The sequence below is a fragment of the Martes martes genome, assembly GCF_963455335.1.
Source record: "Martes martes genome assembly, chromosome: 13".
NCBI lineage: Eukaryota > Metazoa > Chordata > Mammalia > Carnivora > Mustelidae > Martes > Martes martes.
The window spans coordinates 8,006,024-8,023,246 of record NC_137901.1 but is presented as its reverse complement, the minus strand read 5'-3'; the positions used below and the strand labels follow the sequence as shown (position 1 = coordinate 8,023,246).

The window sequence follows — 17,223 nt, the reverse complement described above, 5'->3', positions numbered from 1 at the left end:
TCTCCTTTTGTTTTCTTTTTCCCACCATCACCCAGGTCTGGAAGGAACAGAGTCCTCTTTTAAGTCCTGTCTCAGTTTCTTTCTAGCCAGGATATATAATAAAACTCAGACTTTGGGGGGGTAAAAAAAAAAGGAAAAAAAAAAAAAGTCAGACTTAGTCCTCTAGACCTGACTTTTCAAAATTTATAAAAACCTGCTAGAGAGACTCAAATCATACTCTAAATTTCAGAAGGAGAATATTGACTTGGTATTTCTCTTGCTGTAATTATAGTACTCGAAGCAAATAAAAACCCATGGCAGATTAGGGAGAGAGTGCCCGTGAGTAATAAGGTGCCCTTGAGTGACCGATCATGCTGAGTCTAAGGCTGTGTTGGGGGAACAGAGAGTGTCACCTCTTGGGTGTGGCGGGCAGTAGTTTCCTTCTCTTTTCACCACACACTGACTCAGAAAGCAAAAGTCTGTGGAGATCCCAGCAGGACGAACTGGAAGAGCTACATCCCTAGTGAAGCAAAACTGAAAACAGAAATACATTCCTCTCGTAACGTCTAGTTTTCTCCATTCTTTGCTCTCCCAACCACCCACATAATTTTTATCACGTCAGAGACACGGATCCCACTCACCACTCACAAATGCCCAGAGACAGGATGTGGGATTTCCATGGGCACAGGGGAGTGCTGGCAGAGTTCAAAGACGGAGATGTGCCGGCTGGATTAGTCAAGTGGGACTGTCTCACCCTCTGCAGCGAGCCAGCTGGCCACCCAGGAGAGCTGGTGGTGTACATTCTAGTCCAAGTACAGGACAAGACTAATGTCCCAGCTCCAAAATAGTTAGGCGGAAAGAGTGAATTCTCCGTTATCCCCTTTTCTTCTGTTCAGGCTTCCAATGGATTAGAGGAGGCCCACCCACAGTGGGGAGGACAATCTGTCTCACTTAGTCCACAGATCCAAATGTTCATCTCATCTATAAGCACCCCCAACACACACACGCGCACGCACACACACACACACACACACAGAACATCGTGTAACTCAATGTCTAGGCACCCTGTGGCCTCGTCAAGTGAGCACATAAAATGATTCAACACACCTGCCATGAAGAGTGGGCTCTTGGCTCTCTAAAGATGATCTCAGGAGGCGAAGCAGAGAGTTTGAGTGAGAATTTCCAATAGCAGTCATGCGACTATTGAAGCTCAATAAATGACAAATTGCACTGATCTGAAATGGGCATAACTGAACCTTGATATGACAGGTTCGTGCCGGAGACCATGCCCCTTCTTCCATGAACGCCTGGGCAGTAGCAGGATGACTCTATACCTCCCCTCTCTTAACCCTTGCATGGAAGTAATTAAGGAGAAGTAAAAGTACCTAAGTCAAGACTGAAGAAACACAGCATAGTAAAACTCGTTTTAATGGTATTAACCACCTCTTAAAACACAGCAATTACTAAATGGAGTTTAAAGCAAACTACTCGCTCAAATGGAACTAAGTCACAGCTTAGTTAGGAACTTCTATATTTGCAAGAAGACCTTATTCATCATGTAGCCAAACTTTCTAACTTAAAAATAGCAATGCAAAACCCAAACTTAGGTAAGAATAGGATAAGTAATATTTTTTCTCATGTAGGAAACTTCCATTTCTTTACCTCTTTTTTGGAACGTTCAATATCTTTATCTCTTCTTGCATTTGCTTTGTTTTATGACTTGATGTATGTAGGAATCTAGAAACTAATTGAGATAGATTGGAGGAGAAGGTGGATGGGGGAGGTTGGTAGGGATGGAAAACCTGCTCAAACAGGTAAAGCAATTATATTCAGCTCCCCTAAGTCAGAGTGACTAAGAAGTCAGCTCCCCTAAGAAATCCTGAATCATTTCTCCTTTGTCTAGATTTTTAAGATTTTCCTTCCTTTCATGTCTTGTATTAAAAATCTAACTGGGAAGAAGGCATGTAAAATTAGGAGTGCCATAATACGGGTTTATACCTGATTCATCAGGGTAAACACAGAGATGGTTGGTCAGTCCTTAACTAGGATACATCAATATGAACTTTGATGAGCACCAGACTCTTAAACCAAAGAAGGTCAAAGATACCAAGGGAGAACATAAAAGAATTGACACTTTTATTTATGATGGGGAAATACTGGTTCCATTTCATAGCTTCTACTTTCAAGGTGACTCAAATGATCTGTTCACCATATTTTTAATTCAGATTTTTTTTTATTTAAGTCTAATTGACACACAAGGTTACATTGGTTTCAGGTGCAAAACTTCGTGATTCAGCTTCACTACACCTTATGCTCTGCTCACCGCAAGTGGACCCCTCTGTGACCATACAACACCGTTACAATAGCATTGATTATATTCCCAGTTCAGATTTTCTTTTAAGATTTTATTTATTTATTTGACACAGAGAGACACAGTGAGACAGGGAACACAAGCAGGGGGAGTGGGAGAGGGAGAAGCGGGTTTCCTGCAAAGCAGGGAGCCTGATGTGGGGCTCGATCCCAGGACCCTGGAATCATGACCTGAGCCAAAGGCAGATGCTTAACTGAGCCACACAGGCGCCCCTCAATTCAGATTTTTAAAGGAATTCAATTTAAAGTTTAAATGGAGTTTTAAAAGTAAGGTTTAAAATCTATTAACCTGGAAAGATGACATTTGACATTCTTCAAAAAAAAAAAATTTGATATGCTTCAATTTTTAAAATTTAAGTCAATTCATGTTTTCACCGTGGCACTGAATTTTCATTTCTGCTACAAAACAAAAATCTCAAACATATATTCACATCTTTTCTAATACCCATCAGTATTTGCCCTCAGTATATCAGAATGATTGTGTCATTTTATTGAGTGGCTTGTTTTGATAATGGCAATGAAACACTGAAAGTTATACTGTATCAGTGATCTGTCAACTAAAACACCTATAGAGAAAATTTTAACATAATATAACCAATTCGCTAGCTTTCAATCTCCAAAGCATATTATTATGTTATTTATTTCATATAATCACCTCATTTGCTGAGTTTCTAAATGAAAAGGTAAATATATATGAGAGTAAATGCAACTAGTGAGTTAATGTTTATTATTTTTTTTAAGATTTTATTTATTCATTTGAGTGGAAGAGAGACAAAGAGCACAAGCAGGGGGAGAGGCAGAGGGAGAGAGAGAAGCAGACTCCCTGCTGAGCTGGGACCCTGACCCCAGGACCTGGGATCATGACCTGAGCTGAAGGCAGACACTTAACCGCTTGAGCCACCCAGGAGCCCCTACTTATTTCTTTTTTAATACAATTTTTAAAATATTTTCCAGAAGCTAATACAGTGCCTGACATGTGATTGGTGGATGTCCAAAAAAATGTCAGTGAATGCATAAAAATAACCTAAAAAGAAAAGACAAGATTGTAAGGTGAGAAAGTGAACCGATGTAAAATCAAGTACAGTCTTGCATTTCTTTTCAGTTGGCTACACTTGAAACACTTTCCTCTCTAGTCTCTTAAGACACTGAAATTATCTTTAATTTAAAAATTACCTTCATTAACTATGTTTGGCATAAAAAGAACAAAAACGTTATTTGTAAACCCTGATTACAGGCTCTTTTGCTCTGAAGAAATATAATGACCTCATTTTTAGGTTCCTCTCAAAATGGTGAAGAGAAGCGTAACTCTTCTAATTCAGTGAGTAAATATGAGTAACTTGCATGTTAAACTTTAAAAATTTCCCTACCATAGCTTGGCAGTCAAATTCACCTTAAAAGGGAAGTATAATTTCTAAATGACAGAATTTAAGTTTTCGCTTGACTTGCTTTTGTTATTACCTCTTTCCCAGACAAATCGGCTTGAGTCTATGTCGGTAGCTGTTTCATGGGTTATACGCCCAGCCTCCCCAAACAGTTTTAAAAAAGAGCAGTTTGCATCAGCCAGGAATATTCTCTTTGTGGTGGTTTGGCCCTGCTCCATTCAGAAGAATACAGTAATGCCAGGGGATTGTTCTTTAAAAAAAGAAAATTCTCTCCTTTATGTTTCATTTTGCTTTTTCATTGTCAGGGACCACAAAATCAATACTTGTCAAGTCACCATCATACTGATAATTTTCAGTCATTTCAGTCCACAAGTGAATAGAGCCTTGGGTGCTTTTTGTGACTGGCACTGGGGGGTAAGGATGTTAAACTCCTAATTCTCAAGGCGTATCCAATAGTTTTCCAATAAAGCCACCAGGAGATATGTATACAGGATGAATATAAAATTAGCTGTAAGCCTTTAAAAAATATTTTTTGCCCTAAACCCTCATAAACATCTAACGTAGCAATGTAATAAGGATAATGGTAGTACTTTGTGATCATGTGTTGAGGAAATTAAAGAACAACTAAAGTGTTATGACTTACTCTACATCTTCACCTACTAGATTTTTCAGTTCTAAATTTTTGAGGCAGAAAGGAAGGTAAGTAGAAAAGCATCTTTCAAGTATCCCTTTTTAACCATTTACAAAATTTGGGGGACACTTGATTGACTTTTGCATTGAGTTGAAAAAGGACCAAAGGAAAAAATTCAAAAGTAATAAAAAGTAAATAAAATGGAATAAAATTAAAACTTTGAAAATATTCAAAAAGATGAAAGTATTTTAATTGATGTGATTGTGATTTGGCTGTCACGAGTGGAAAACTTAGAGAATCTTCAAACAAATCTGTACACTCGAGATCATTTAGATCAACTCTTTCATTTAAAAAAATTTGTTTCATAAAGGATCAGAAATGTAAGTCACGAAGCTAATTTTCAGCAGATCCTGACCTAAAATCAGGATCTCCTTAAAGGATCAGGTTTCTCAACTTGTTTGAGGGAAAACATTGTATCCCTAAGGTTCCAACAGTGAAATCAACCAACAGCCGCCATATGTATAGAATATTTGGAGCCATAGAGGGCGCCTGGGTGGCTCAGTGGGTTAAAGCCTCTGCCTTGGGCTCGGGTCATGATCTCAGGGTCCTGGGATCGAGCCCCACATAGGGCTTTCTGCTCAGCAGGGAGCCTGCTTCCTCCTCTCTCTCTGCGTGCTTGTGATCTCTGTCTGTCAAATAAATAAATAAAATATTTAAAAAAAAAAAAAGAATATTTGGAGCCATAGAATAATACAGTCAAGAGGCAGAGAGGACGGCAAATGTTCCACCATACCTTTCCTCCTTACAAAGGACTTGACATGAATTGGGAAGTGCAGGGAAGGTTTCATTGTAATTCACCTGTTTTATTGATTAATTGACTGATTTATGGGCACACCGTGGAGAAATATCCTCAGGAACTTGCTTTGACAGAAAAGGAACAGCCGCAGAGAAGGCGAGAGCACCTTCAAAATGCGTAACCCAAGCCCTGTGCTGAGCGCTCTCTTTCTCTCCACTACAGAAATTTTCATAATTAAAGAATTACCATGCCTTTCTGCTTCTCATCTTGTATGAACAAAATCGAGCTTAGCGATAATGAGCTTCCCTCTAAAATCACAGGTCTGGGTTCAGACACTTAAATTTCAATGACCTTGGGCAGATTCCTTCGCCTCCCACCTTAGGACGGAGTTTTCTGTAGGGGGAAGCGGTGAGGGCCTTGCTGGTGTTTGAGGCTCAGTGAGGTAATGCACAGACTGTGTTCAACACCAAGCCTTGCCTAAATCCTTGCCCCCTGAGGGTTGGCTATTGTTCTCACCCGTTGCTACAATTGTTGCTGTTATTTCAATTCATTACTAACCAGAACTCTGCAACCCTGGTTGTCTTGAAAATCAGATCAGGTGTCGATGCTACACTGGAAAGAGATTGTGTGTGAGTGTGTGTGTGTGTGTGTGTGTGTGTGTGTGTTTCAATTGGAAGGGAGGCCCCAAATGATCAATCCAGTATTTTATAAGTTTAGCAGTAAAAGTGTGATTGCTAAGTGACAGAGACTGAGCTAGGCACATTTTAAACACTACATCTCCACCAAAGTCCTGTGAGAGTACTCTGACCCTTGCTTTAAAACTTAACATTAATTTTAATTAATTAAATCCAATTAATAAATTAATGGCACTTCTCTTTTTAACTTGACCATTTACATAAAGAAATATTAGTGAGGGGCACCTGGGTGGCTCAGTCAGTCAAGCATCCCACTCTTGGTTTTGGCTCAGGTGGTGATCTTGGGGTCCTGGGGTTGCCCTGCTCAGCGTGGAGTCTGCTAGACTCAGTCTCTCTCTGCCCCTCCCCCCAGCTCACTCATGCATGTGTGCTCCCTCTCTCCCTCTTTCTCTAAATAAGAAATAAATCTTTTTTAAAAAGCACAGTTGCTTTCTTTGCATTTGTCCAGAGTTTCATGTACATGCAAGCGAAAACATACTTTTCTTCACACAAATGTTCATACACTATACATATTACTGTCACCCTTTTTGCATTTAGTTTTGTGTTTTAGGTATCTATTTTAACAGTAGTAGTGACAATAGTACTACTATTTAATGAGTAATAATCATAACATACACCATTTTAAGATTTACATATATTAATTCATTTAATATTTAAACCTCTGAAAAAAGTACTGACATAATAAACCTACTTTATAGATGAGAAGTTATCAGGTGTTGTGAGTTCCAAATATTTTTCCTAGTTTTTATTTGCCTGCTCATGTGTATGATACCTTTTTTATTTAAAAAAAAAAAGTTCTTTTTTCAGGCAGAGTCATTCTTTTTTTTTCTTTTGTTACCTTTTGGCTTGGATCATAGCTTGAAACTCCTTCCTCCTGAATTTATATAGGAATTCTTCCCTATTTTCTTCTACTACTTTTTTTTTTTTTTTTTACTTGCTTTCTCTGCAGTTTATGTCACTGGAGGCAGAGTCGTGGATCCAGTATTTTTCTAACGACCAGTGTCCATCACAGCTTATTGGAGGGTCCAGTTTCCCTCACAGACCGGAGATGACACTTTCCTTCCTTACTTACCTCTCATATGACCAGGATCTGTTTCCAGACTTGCTATCCGATTGCTTCTGTCTGTTTGTCCATTTTGCTTGCACTTTCTTACCCCAGATCCAAGTCGGACTCACCAGAGCTCATAGAGAGAAACTTCAGCTACTTTTCGTAGCTGCTAAAAGGAAAGTGGAATGCCTGCATTGTTAAAGGACAATAAAGATTAAACCATTAATGGAATAAAAGTGCTAATTGGTTTTAACTGCTCGGCAGAAAGGCTGTGCTTTGAAGAATTTCATTACTTTTTATAATTAAACATTAAATTTTAAATACTGAATAGATACACCACGGGGTTTTCAGGAAAGTACTCCTGCTCGTCTCCATTGCTGAGGGTTTAAAATTTTTGTGTGCACGGAGGGTAAATATTTGGTCATGAAATATATCTACAATATTGCAAAACTTACACCGCGAATGAAGTCATACAGCTTTGAACATGGACAACGTTGCCAGAGGTGGACAGATTGTCTACAGTAAAACTGTATCTAAGGACCCACAGATAACTATTCTAAAGTATCTATGTTCATTTTTTTTTAAGATTTTATTTATTTGACACAGAGAGAGAGAAATCACAAGTAGGCAGAGAGGGAAGCAGGCTCCCCGCTGAGCAGGGAGCCCGATGTGGGGCTCGATCCCAGACCCTGAGATCGTGCCCAGACCCTGAGATCGTGCCCCGAGCCAAAGGCAGAGGCTTAACCCACTGAGCCACCCAGGCGCTCTCTATGTTCACTTTTTAAAAGTAAAGTGTTTCCACAACCTTTGTTTGGGTGAATTTCTTTTGTTTGTCATTTGGAAAAAGACTGGGACTTAACCCTTCAGACAGAGTTAAGTTTGAGACTTAAAGGCAGGAAAAGGAGGGCATCCTTAATAGCTTACGTGGTACGTAGGGTATGTTCTTAAGAGATTTGCTTCCCGGGGACCCTCTTTTAGAGCTGTCTCTCCCCTTTGAGCAGAACTGGGAGAACCCCGCATAGCGGAGCCCCTCATTTGGGGTTCTGTTTCCTGTGAACACAGACATTCACTCACGTCATCTCTGGTTGGTCCTTATTAGAACACAGCAGAGACTAGTTATTTCGCATGACTGTGGAAGTGAGTGGCAAGATGGGCTAGAGAAGAAGAAGATAAAGGGAATTTGAAAAAGAGCCATTGAGGGGCGCCTGGGTGGCTCAGTCGGTAAAGCGTCCGCCTTCGGTGCCGGTCATGATCCTGGAGTCTTGGGATCGAGTCCTGCATTGGGCTCCCTGCTCAGTGGGAGTCTGCCTCCTCTCCAGCTCATGCTCTCTCTCGCTCTCTCTCAAATAAATAAATAAAATCTGGAAGGAAAGAAGGAGAAAGAAAGGAAGAAAAGAAAAAGAGAGAAAGAAAAGGGAAGGAAAGGAAGAAAAGGAGCCACTGACAGAAAATACTAGGATTTTCTTAGACTCTTACTCTGTGGAACCCTATTGACAACATAACACACGCCGGCTGCCTAGAGTGGAGGGGTCCCCAACACCACCCTGAGGCTCGGTGTTTCTCTAGGAAGACACGGGACTCAGAAAAGGTGATGCTGCTCATAGTTAGGTTGCTATAGTGAAAGTGCGGAGAAGGAAGAAACTCCAGAAGGGACAGGCTCAGGCTTCCAGGACCCCTGCCCCCGCCCCCGTCCCAGGGCAGTCACACGGGATACGCTTGTCCGCCCCACGATGGTGTGTGAAAGACGCGAGAAGCCTTGTTAACCGGGGGAGCCACAGCAAGCCTTACCATCAGGGTTTTTCCTAAGGATCAGTCACATGGGCAGGCTGAGTCACTCGACTCCAGCCTCCACCGGAGCAAAATAAGCATCGTATTAGGATAAACTCATGCAGTCATACCGGTACAGCATGGCTCAAGGCCTCAGACACACACAAATTCACTCTTATCAGGCTGCAGATTCCCAACCAAGACTCACAGAAACTGGCCAAGGGACCGCCCCCCTCCCCAACTCCCTCCCACGCCCACCCCAACCCCCACCCCCCAGCCCAAACACTGGCTTTTCTTCCGAACGTGCAGGGTTTGGGTCCCCATGGCCTGCTGGATTAATCCCTCCCTGACCAAATGGACACAACCTTGTAACCAAGTCTGTTTGCCCTAGTTTTATAGATAAGGGACTGAATTGGTAAAATAATGTGTCCTGGTCAACCCCCCATTACCTTCCGTCGGCCCCTTCCTTCTGCCTGCTAGCACTTACTGCAGGTAAGTGTGTCGTTCTCCCAACAATGCCTGGTTTTCCCCACTCCTTGTAGAGCCTCAGAGGCAATGCGTGGTGTATACGTCTCCTTCCTCTCCATCCTCAGGCTCGGGACAGTGCCTGGCTTACTGTACCTGCCCAATAGATATGGGATAAATGAACATCACCGGCCATGACATGATGGTTGACATCTGTGCCTTTTGACTTTCGGATCCTATACTATTCTAATGTCCCCTAGGTCACAATGTCAAAAGCAAAAAACAAAACAACACAAAACAACACCCTGGAAATTAATGTGTCAGTCCTACTTAGAATTTTTATGAGGCTCTGGTTTGTTCCTTAAAGCCGAAGGGACCTTAGAGAGGATACCCTATGACATTCAATTTTTGGTAAGAAAAAGTATGAATTTTGTGAAAACACCTTGCTAAGTAGAAAGAGAGCTAACAATTGTAGTTGTATGTAAATTTCCACCAAAATCAGTTTGGAGCCAAGACCGACATACAGTATCCACATTGTCACCTTTTCTCCAAATAAATGCAATCGCGGAACGCGCATGTTAGCGGCAAGGGGGTTAGGCCACGCAGCAGGTGGCACCTCTGTCTCGGCTCTTCCCAAGTTAAGGAAAAGGTTCTTTACATTTTTTTGTCCCTTTGTCATGGTGTTTCCTTTCTGACCTTCAGCGTCCTATGTCACTGTCTGAAGCTATACAAACGCAGCTTCTGATTATCCTCATTTGGGCCGCGAGTGTGATCTCTGTCTCCCCTTCAATGAAATGGTGAAAGAGTTCGATACGCCTGTGCTTCCCAAACCACAACGTGCAGAGGAGTCCCCTGGGGTCTAGGATATACAGTTCCGTTCCGTTAATCCGGGCAGGCTCGCGGCGAGGCCGGGGCCGCGGGTCTGTGGACCACACGTGCAGTAGCAAGTCGAAATGACTTCATGTCTCCGCACCTTCTCCAGTACCCGCTTGCTCCCCGAAAACTCTTCAGACATCTAAGAAGGAATAAATATCTGCATCTTCTTATGAGCCCCAAGATAACAGGTTTTAAACACTAAGCAGGGAAACCTAAGCTGTTCGTTCCAACACTGCAGACGAAAGTCACTAAGTAAGAACTAATTTTACCGAAGGAGTGTGAGCAGCTTGGCTGTAGGTACCCGCGTGGAAGAAAGACCATCTTTGATTGCAAATGTCTCCACTTTTTAAAGCTAGTGTGTTTTAAGGCCTTGTTTGCTGATCCAAGAAAGGCTAGAGTTGACAGGAGTCTGTGTTTCAGAGGCTGGAGGAAACCTCCCGCAAGCTTCCAAACCCTTTCCGGGCAGCTGAGTCCCAGGAAGTGGGCAAGGGTGGGCCCCCCGCCTGTTGGTGACTAAGTAAGAAATGACAGTCGGTGTCTTCACTGTCTCATCTCCGAGGGGTCCTCCTCGGTGATTTCACAGGACAAGGAACAGAGCCCTCGTCGGAACAAGCCGGCTCGCCACGTGTCAGCCCTGGCCCGGCTCCGGCTGGCGGACTTGTGGACTCCTCTGAATCAACAAAGAAGGCTCATTTGTTTCACTTTGTGAAAACGCTTCATTTTCCCCCCCAGACTTTCCATTTCACGCTGTGTGAATTTTATTAAGATCTTTTTCACAGAAGCTAAGTGCTGGCTCTATGGGGCCTTACGGGATAGCATCCGTAGCCTCTGTGACGTCTGACGCCTCTAGAGACTTTTCTTTTCTACCGAAAACTCCTTGGAGAGCCATAGAGAAGAATGCAAAATCTTTTGGGTGCTGGGGGACATAGTTTGACCTCACGAACACCTCGTGCAAATCTTTCGATGTTCTGATCTGAAAACCAAGGGCACAACGCTCCAGCCAATATCTGAGTAGATAGCATCATACTGAGAGTGTGTGGGTCTTTCTGAGGGTCTCCAGTTATTTTTAAAAGCTGGCTTAAAGTATTAAATTAGAAATATTTTTCATCTTAGAATTAGTCTTTGTTAATAAAATTAACCAAGAATCCTATTGCCTTAGCAAGGTGTTAGTGGTTTTATTCCAATAAAGCGATGTTTTAAAAAGGTAATTATAATTAAATAATTGAAAAAGAATTTTTATTCTAATTTTCCCTCTTGAATGTACATAATAGAGCTTCTAACGTTATTATATGCTCTCAGAAATGACCTAGTAATTGCTGTGTAATAGTCCACCAGATAAAAATACTAAAATTAAATCACTCTTTTCTCTATGGTGGATAGTTTAGATTGGTTTTTCAACTGTCACAAGGATCTTGTGAGATGAGTACGGTTATATTTCCTATGTTAGAAATGTGAAAGGAAGAATAGGCAAGTTATTTAACTTGTCCCAGATCACACTGCTGGTAAGTGGCAAAGCCAAACTTCAAGCCAAATATCCTCACATCCAAATAGGGTCTTCTTTATGCCGGGGCATTTCTTGGATTCACAAGATCTGTTTAAGGATTGCTCGGTTTAAATCACAGCTTCAGCCTAGGTGTGCAAATCCATAAACTAAAAAATGCATAGTCTTCTTGGTGCCTCCAAGAGCGAGTATCAAATTGAAGATTTTTCTTAAGTTCTTTACATTTCAAGAGCTCTCGAATCATAGGAAATAGGGTTATGATAACACAAATGTGAAAATCCTTCAAGGAAACAACTACTTGTTTGCATTCATAAGACAGGCAGGTGCCGCATGGCAGTGGCTGAACCCACTTGCGTCTTGTTTCTGTCCAGGGTGGTGAATGCTTCATCTTTAAAATTCCAAACAGACGTGGGTTTTTGCCCTTCGTTCCGTGTCCTGTGCCGTTTAAAGATGTGCTTGCTGGTTGGTTGGCTCGGTCAAGGCTGAACACTTCCCTAGCTTCCGTGGAAGTCGAGGAGGAGGGTGACCCAGGGCACGGGCATCTTGTACGTGGAGAACTGTTCGCACTTGAACACATGAAGACCCATATCTTTCCCTATCTCTGTCCTCACAGAATGTGTGACACAGGAGAAGGACTATTCACTTTTCAAACAAGGGAAGGAGAAATGATCTATCAGAAGGTCCATTCCGCGACACTGGCCATAGCTGAGCAACATGAAAGATTAATGCTAGAAATGGAGCAGAAGGCCCGGGTAAGGCTCCTTCCTCGGTAACCTAACAGCTTGGAAATGAATGTCGCTGAGGTCTGGTGCGCATCATGTATCTGTGGGCCCATTCACGTCAGTCAGCACCCCGGTGTCCACCCCCACCCCCCTGTCCCAAGAGCTCACCCCAGGTACCGAATCCCATGTCTCTAATGCCCTGTTCAGCATATGCCCAAAGAAGTTCTTCGTGGCCACGGGTAGGGAGCCTTGTGCTCCATATATCTCCCCGTGACCTGTTGGCACAGTTACCCAAAGAGGGCTGAGGTGCATAGAGAGTGAATTATGAAGCAGTGCTCCCTGCCTATCTCTGCGTAGAGATTCAACTGGGGGGCCAAAATAAGCAGGGAAATTTAGTTACCCCCAGAAAGGATTCCGCTTTCTTTTTGTCTTTGTTTGTCCTAGATTCTCTGAAACTTCTAACACTTTCTGCATGTGTTTCAGAGCCAATCATCAAATATTTGCAGAAGGACCTTATACTGTTTCCCAACAGTATAAGGAACTATATACTACAGCTTTGTGGTCAAGCTAAGAAATCATTCAGTAAAGAATCTGAAACAGCAACTTTTACAAGTAGCTGAGGAAAAATTATAAGTGTTACTACTAACTTCTTGGAAAAGCAAATAATGGGGTGATTATTGGTCATAATCTTAAGAGGTGACCATTCCTCAAGATTTATGGAGAGGCATCAGATTTCATTAAAGAAGGAACTGGGTGGAGTTTGGGGACATAAGTGGGTTACCCACTGGAATGACACTCACAATTCTGTTCCAGTTTAAAGACGACAAGAGTTCTATATGTAGTATTACATTTGTTTTGATTTTTTAAATTCTCCATTACATACTATTTTTGACACATACAAAATTATCTTTTAGGTATAACAAAACAAAAAGTAATTTAGCAAATGATCTTATGTTATTTTTAACACATTTCCAATTTTGCCAATACTACATACACATTTTTATCTATCTAGGAAGAGCTTTAAAGAGTTTTCCTGGAGCACCTGGGTGGCTCAGTTGGTTAAGCAACTGCCTTCGACTCAGGTCATGATCCTGGGGTCCTGGGATCAAGCCCCGTGTCAGGCTCCTTACTCAGCAGGGAGGCTGGTTCTCCCTCTCCCTCTGCTTGCTACTCTGCCTGCTTGTGCTCTCTCTCTCTCTCTCTGTCAATTAAATAAATAAAATTTAAAATAAAATAAAACAAAAAAAATAAAGAGCTTTCTTAATACCTCAGTGTGACAAGTGAAAACCAGGCCTTATGCAGGACAAATGGCCTTCCATAGGGTTGAATGAGTGGCCTGAACTAATGTTCAGTAAGATTATTAATATGATTGTGTGATTAATTGTAGAAGCATTAAGACACTGCTGTAACTTAGTCTCCTAGAAAGATTTGGGTTAAGTGTAAACCATTTTAACGGTTATCTAATTAATATGACATTTATCCAAGGGCTTAAATCAGTGAGAAACTATAACTACCAAATTTCTAATTATTTCAGAATCTACTGATGTTTGCAACCAAAATTTACAGTGCCATGTCACTTGCTGCTAGTTAACAGTTAACAATTAACTACACTTAACAGTAGCTTTACTTATAGCTGCTCTGAACAGGCAAAATGCTTATAAGTACAGTTATTTAATTGTATTGTTGTGAAGGACATGCCAAGAGCTTTTTGACAAAACCATGTTGTCTGCTGTAAAGGAGAGCACTGGGTATGTGTCCTGAGTTCATATCCCATTTCCACCGCTTCCTGGCTTTTATCACCTTGGGCACCTTGGAATATTAACTTCTAAATGTTTCAATTTCCTTTATCTGTAAAATGAGGATATAATAGTCCTACTTCTTTGGTTGTTATGAGGTACTTGTGCATTAAAATCTGTAAAGTACTGAGAACAGGCCTGGCACATGGCAAGTACCATGAAAAGGTTCATTATTACGATAGTGATCCATCTGTAGGAGTGATTTTGAATAATTATAAGACTTGCAACGTTTGTGAAGACTCTTAATTGTTATTCCCAACTGTCGCTACATAATATCTTTCAATCCCTTTCAAGTATGTCTAACAATCTTGTGCCAAAAAATTTGCAAAACAAAATTTAATTCGCATTTGCCATTTATGCTGTCGTGGGTGATAAACATGATAATGTCCTGTGTGGCCGAGAAGCATGTCCCCGGAGCCAAGCCCGGCAGTTGCTGTTTGGGGTTCAAGACCTGCACTGACTTAGATCTCAGGCAGTCTACCCCTGGGGGTGCGGGGTGCGGGGGTTGCATATCATGGGGTGCATCACGGACCCGGGTGCTCGGAGATGGAAAAGTGGGACAGGCGTTCAAATAGCAGGCTCACCAAAGAAACCAGATATTTCTAAGAATCACGACATCAAAGACCCCATCAGTTTGGTGCACACGTGCAAATAGAGCATTTGATTTAATTTCGAACCCAATCGCACAGCTATGCTTTTCTCTGAGGGTTCAGACTCCTTCGATTATTTCCTCTGTCGTGCATTCTTCAGAAAAGCCGAGCTGATGTTTTTCAGACAGCATGCTACCACAACCTGACAACTCCCCACATTCCCCACATTCTGGGACCATAAGTAAACATTTCCAGGGCTCCCAGACATAATTTTTACTTTTTCTTTTAAGAGACTGCCTCGACATGCACAAATCTCTTTGAAAGAAGAAATTCCGACGACTATGAAATAGTAGTTAAACACCCTCTAACGCTTCATTTGCTTATTTAAGGAAAACAAAGGCCTGTGCTATCAACTGGGCAGAAGTATAGCTTGAGAGCTAGAAAGATAGCCCCGAATTTCAGATATGAAAACGATGCATCTTATTTATTACGTGTCTCCTACAAAATCAGAAAGTGACGTTGTTCATTAGCTTTCCACTTCTAAAAATGGTCCGTGTCAGATTGTTACTGAGCACGTAGAAAATGCCTACATAGTTTTACCACATTTACATTTGTTACTAGATCAAATTAGGAATGAGCTATATAAGCAATAAATGGCCCCGAACATTGTTATTCAAGCTACTGGCACATTTACTTTCATCCTTTTGAAGAGAGCTGATTTGGGCGCCCAGATGGCTCAGTTGGTTAAGCGACTGCCTTCGGCTCAGGTCATGATCCCCGAGTCCCGCATCAGGCTCCCAGCTCTATGGGGAGTCTGCTTCTCCCTTTGACCGTCTCCCCTCTCATGCTCTCTCTCTCTCAAATAAATAAATAAGATCTTTAAAAAAATTTTTTTTAAATAAAAGAGAGGTGATTTAACAGTGTTACTGTCTTATATATAAACAAATGTATATGAGAAATAATATCTCAACAACCATTTCTTAACTGTAACAGAAAATTCAATATAATCTTTGACATCCCGTGTGTGGTTAGAACCTGGGTTTGCCCATGTTTGTAACCTTCCTTCCTGGGGGTGAGGGGGAACACAAGAATAAACATATTTTGATATAGCTCCATGATCTAAGTTAGGCCATGTTTTTGTTCTTGTTTAAAGAATCTGATATCTAAAAGAAAAAAATAAAATAATAATAATAAAAATAAAAAATAAAAAGAATCTGATATCTAGAAAAACTTCCCAGCCTTGTGAATAAAACAGTACATTTGCACTATAGAGTACCGGATAACAAGAATCATTAAATCAGTAAGGCTATTAAAAATAACACGGAGGACATTGGGAGAAGGAGAGGAGAAGTGAGTTGGGGGAAATCAGAGGGGGAGACAAACCATGACAGACTGTGGACTCTGAGAAACAAACTGAGGGTTTTGGAGGGTTTTGGAGGGGGTGGGGGGACAGGTGAGCCTGGTGGGGGGTATTAAGGAGGGCACGTATTGCATGGAGCACTGGGTGTGGTGCATAAACAATGAATCTTGGAACACTAAAAAAATAAAATTAAAAAAAATATTTTTTTTTCATTTCCTTCACTGAGAAAGATGACGCAAGAATTAATTACTATTAACCAACACCAGAAGTTTTTAAGTAGAGCTTAGCCACGGATTAACCATTCACAGGTTTGTAAAGGGTTTACTCTGCTCACTAAGCTGCCTGGTGATACACGGACGAGCAAGGAAGTTCTTTCTCTCACGTGACGCGGAAGTTTGTGAGATCAAGCAACTTACGCTGCCCGAGTTAGATGATCTCATTCCTTTTACTCCTTGAAATATCAAACATTTTCCAGGCCTTCCTCGTACTGATGAGATGATGGCATCACGTGATTTTGGTCCGAATTACTGAAAACACCCCTTGAGTCCTTGGGCTCAATGGACCCCGACGGGTTTCTCAGAGCACCAGCTGAGAGGAAGGTCCTTAATTAAAGCTCCGTCAGGAATGAATTCTGCACTAGGAGAAGACACACTTCCCCTCTGGCTTCCAGGTGTAGAGCGTCAGCTTCTCACTCTCTTGTCCAAGTGGGAATCCGAAAATGGTCACAAAAGGGGCTAACGGTCCTCTGTATTTTCTTTAGCTGTTAACACCAAAGTGTCTTGTTTCAGAGGACAGTTTTGGTTTGGGGGTGCATGGGAGATTGAAGCCACCGTTGTACATTTTGAACTAGAAGTCGTTCTGAGAGATTCACCAAGACTCAAATCCCTGAGGAAATGATCAAAGCTAGATGGGTGAGCAGATGGCATCTCTAGAATTTGCATTTCACGGAGATGGTTCTTGTTCTTAGAACCAGCAGAGTTCTTTCGATGCTGTTACTAAAATCATTTATAGGTCCTCTGCCCTGCATGTGTAGCATTATCGAGGAAATTTTTCTTGTCTTTGTGATACAAGCTATTCATTAGAAACCGTCACAAAATGCGCCCTTGTGATTCTGCCTAGTGAGGCTAAAGTCAGCGGAGGTGACAAGACCTCAGATGCCTTGAAATAATTTAATTTTCATAGATCTGTTACACACACAATATGAAAAGAAGTTCTTTTTTAAATTTGGTTTTTGGGTTCGTAAGC

The 17,223-nt window shown here is 41.6% G+C and overlaps 1 protein-coding gene across 1 annotated transcript in view; it reads left to right on the top strand.

The window, feature by feature from the left end:
* The window catches only part of DOK6 (docking protein 6), a 374,630-nt gene that overhangs the window by 279,443 nt on the left and 77,964 nt on the right, over window positions 1–17,223 (top strand). The window contains exon 6 of the mRNA XM_080822172.1: window positions 12,124–12,262. Coding sequence (XP_080678298.1) covers window positions 12,124–12,262 — 139 coding nt within the window. The remainder of the gene's footprint in view (window positions 1–12,123; window positions 12,263–17,223) is intronic.